Source organism: Parambassis ranga, chromosome 14 (assembly GCF_900634625.1).
Source record: "Parambassis ranga chromosome 14, fParRan2.1, whole genome shotgun sequence".
NCBI lineage: Eukaryota > Metazoa > Chordata > Actinopteri > Ambassidae > Parambassis > Parambassis ranga.
In genome coordinates, this window is record NC_041034.1 from 10346604 (window position 1) to 10350028 (window position 3425).

General features: G+C 40.5%; 1 protein-coding gene across 1 annotated transcript; it reads right to left on the reverse strand.

Moving 5' to 3' along the window:
- ugt5d1 (UDP glucuronosyltransferase 5 family, polypeptide D1) lies at positions 1-3070 on the reverse strand. Its single transcript, XM_028421965.1, has 5 exons — positions 2835-3070; positions 2208-2344; positions 1800-2098; positions 1002-1715; positions 1-880 (listed from the first exon to the last, which is right to left on the reverse strand). The coding sequence occupies exons 2-5, from the start codon at positions 2209-2211 to the stop codon at positions 275-277; spliced, it is 1623 nt and encodes a 540-aa protein (XP_028277766.1). The 5' UTR covers positions 2212-2344; positions 2835-3070; the 3' UTR covers positions 1-274.
- Positions 3071-3425: the final 355 nt, after the last annotated feature.

A 3425-nucleotide genomic window follows, 5' to 3' on the forward strand; every position in this document is an offset into this window, starting at 1 on the left:
TTTTCCAATTAAAAATGTATTGATACATGCACAACTAATAAAATATGTTGATTGTTGTTACATTTGAATTGATTTTAACCCAAAGATCTTTAATAGAAGTGTTGACATGTAGAGTAATCAGTGGATACTGGAGCCAAAATCTTCAAGGTATTCTGGACATAACTGATTATAAAACAAAAAAATAGGCTCTTATTGACAAATTCTGCATTATAAATAATAAAGATACACAAATAAGGTACTTGTGTGGTTTAATTTATGTTTCTAAACAACTTTGTCAGTTTTGTTTTGTTTTTGTCTTTTGTCTTCTGTCTATTTTGTCTGTTTTCCTCCTGCAGCAGAGAAACCTAATAACAGCAACAGGAGAGAGCAGCAGCAGAGTCACTGCAGTCAGCATCAACAGCAGTACATCGATATTATAGTACGAGTACCAGGGCATCTTGTAAGCTTCGGTACGCAGATGAGCAGCACCTTTGTGGCGCATCACATATTCTACCCAGAAGACTGCCTGATCCATCGGTGCTAATGGCTGATCTCTGTGCAGACGAGACAGTCTTTGCATGTTCTGCCTGTAGCTGTCTTGATAGAGCACTTCCTTAATGCCTTGCTCAAAGCTGTGACCATTAACTTCACCCAGCTGAATGATCTTTCCAGCTCCTCGCTCCTTTAAGCGTAGCAGATTGTCGTACTGGTCGAAGAACAAAGGTATGCCGAGCACAGGGACCCCATGGTAAATGGACTCCTGCACTCCGTTAGTACCTCCGTGAGCTACAAAGACTTTGACCTGAGGATGACCCAGGAGATCTCTCTGCGGCATCCAGTCCACTATTCGAGTATTGTTGCCCAGCGTTGAGGGACGCTCACCTTTGTGTCTCCATATAACCTGAGAACAAGAAAATATGAAGTGACAATTTTGCGCACCAGACATAATAGAATAAAAATGTTCATAATTAGAAAGAAATAGAGAAATAAAATTGTGTGAACCACGCAGAAGGTGAGCTTACCTTCTGAGGCATCTTGGCAAAGACACTGGCAATTTCATCTGCAATGTCTTTGGGCAAAGCATTAACCAATGTTCCCAGAGTCATGATGATGACTCCATGCTCCCCAGCACTCTGAACAAACTCCTCCAGGTCTGCTGGCAGAGGCTGGGCTTCTTTGCACTGGAATCCTCCGATGTAGATGACATTAGGCATGGTGGGCCGAGGGAAGTCAAACACAAAATCTGATCTGAACAGCCAAATGTCTGCATCCTGAAGAAGTGAGATGATGTCACATCCACCCTCAAAATATTTTTCACAGACGGCATCATAACTTGGTCCCACTAAGAATTTCTGCTGGAACAATATAATACCATAAAACAATAGGTTCTTGACCCTTTGGAGGAAGGTCATTTTGTCGGTTAAGCCTGATCCTGGCACTGGGATGTAAGAGAGAGGTGAGGGAGCTAAGACAAAGTGTCCTTCTCCACTGGTGATCCAACGTACATTCAGCACTAAGGGTAGTTTGAGGTATTTGGCTAGTAAAACCCCTGGCCCCATGGCTGGATCAGTGAGGACCAGGTCATATTGTGAATCTGTTAAGCTTTTGACCAGATTTTTATCGTCAATGATTTGACTCATGCCATCAACCCACATTGAATGGGCCAGAGCAATCATGGAGAGGAAATCCTTGGTGAGTTTCAAGAATGTCAGAAAGGAAGCCCCTTCTCTCTGTGCCTAAAAGAATGGACAAGACAAAATGGTGGAAAAAAATGGTAATAACTCATTCATTTACAAATTATTATATGGTCCAATACTTACCCTCATATTCTCCTGCAGGTACACATCAAAAAAGTCCTCCATACTTTCACCCATGTCTAATGTAATGGACGTGTAGAGTGGTGACTTTTCTGGTATGTACCAGCTGGTGGAGGCCCTGATCACAGTGAGGTTATGTCCTCTGGCATGAAGTTCTTCCAGAAGGATCTTCATGTTGATCCAGTGGCTGCCATCCACCGGGAACACCAAGATGTTTCCACCATCACAGTGTGGTGTGAATGGAATGAGACATAAACTGAGGAAAGCAAACAATCCACACAGACGGCGCAGTGACATGGCTCCTGAAATATCAGAATGGACTTTCCTCAGAAAGACACAACATAAAGACGCAGTGATTGCTCTTTAAAACATGAAGACAGTGTTTTATATTTGAAACTGAAAATGACTTACCCATGGTAAGGAGATGTGACAACAACGGCAGCTGCCAGCAGACTAACAGTCCATCAAAAGAATAGAAAGTACAAACTCCAGTGCGAGGTAAATGAGTTACATGTGGTACGTGTCACTGTGGCATGGCTTTGAATGTCCTGCAAATAACAAACCAGGTGATGTTTTCTTTTTTGTAATGGTGTAGTATTTATTCATCCAGTTAGAAATGTTGTTAAACAGTTGATAGTATCTTTTACAGTGTATTATGTGTAGCTTTTCTGAAGAGGACTTGCACCATCCAAACCTATGACCTCTTCCATAAGCATATTAAAGGTGGTTATGTAATTTCACACAAGACACACAAGTTTTTAATGATGTGTAAAAGTTACCACTGAGTGTTCTCAAGGTTCAGTGTTGTATTCTTTCCTTCAAGTTTTGAAATACGGTTTGTTTACTATAACTTATGGTACTATGAGATAAGCTGAATGTAGGTAGCGGGTCAAAGAACTGAACGTATCATTGAAAGCTTAATCAAACTATTTAAAATACACACAAGGCCCCTGTGTGTTTTTATATTATTACTAATGATCGAATGTTCAGTATGCAGAGAAAAGAAGTCTTTGCACAAATCAGCATGTTGTTTCTTACCTGACTTTTGATGTGTTCTTCTGTTTGGGGATTTGGTGCAAATGAATTAAACTACTGGAAAAAAAAATCAAACCTTTGTACGTCTTGCGTCATGAGGAAGAGGAAGGAAATACTTTTAAATCTTTTTTTTTAATCATAAAGTTGCAGAGATCATGCTGCCTGTGTTTAGGATGTCTCTACACTGTGCTGGTATGCTTTAAAGATAACCTGCAAACATGTGAATCAGTTTTTATAGAGCCGCTTCTTTCTGTTTTGGAATCCAGAAAAACCTGGTCTGGAGAAAAAAAAAATCCAGGAGGAAAAAAAACACACTGCACTCATTGTTCAGACTTTGCTGGGTCCTATTGCCTGCCTGATATTTTTCATTTCTTAAGGATTCTTATAAATAGAGAGAAAGAAACGTCTCATAGTAGGTGCACAGTGACCCTCGGAGGCAACACTCAGCTGTAGAATCTGGAAAAAAAATCCATCATTTCTGCATGGAACAAGGAGCAGCAGATAACTGTTTAGTCTGTGGTATTTTGGCTGGTTAAACCTCATATTAATACGAGATGGAGGAGACACTCATATGGAAGGTATGTTAGAAACAGG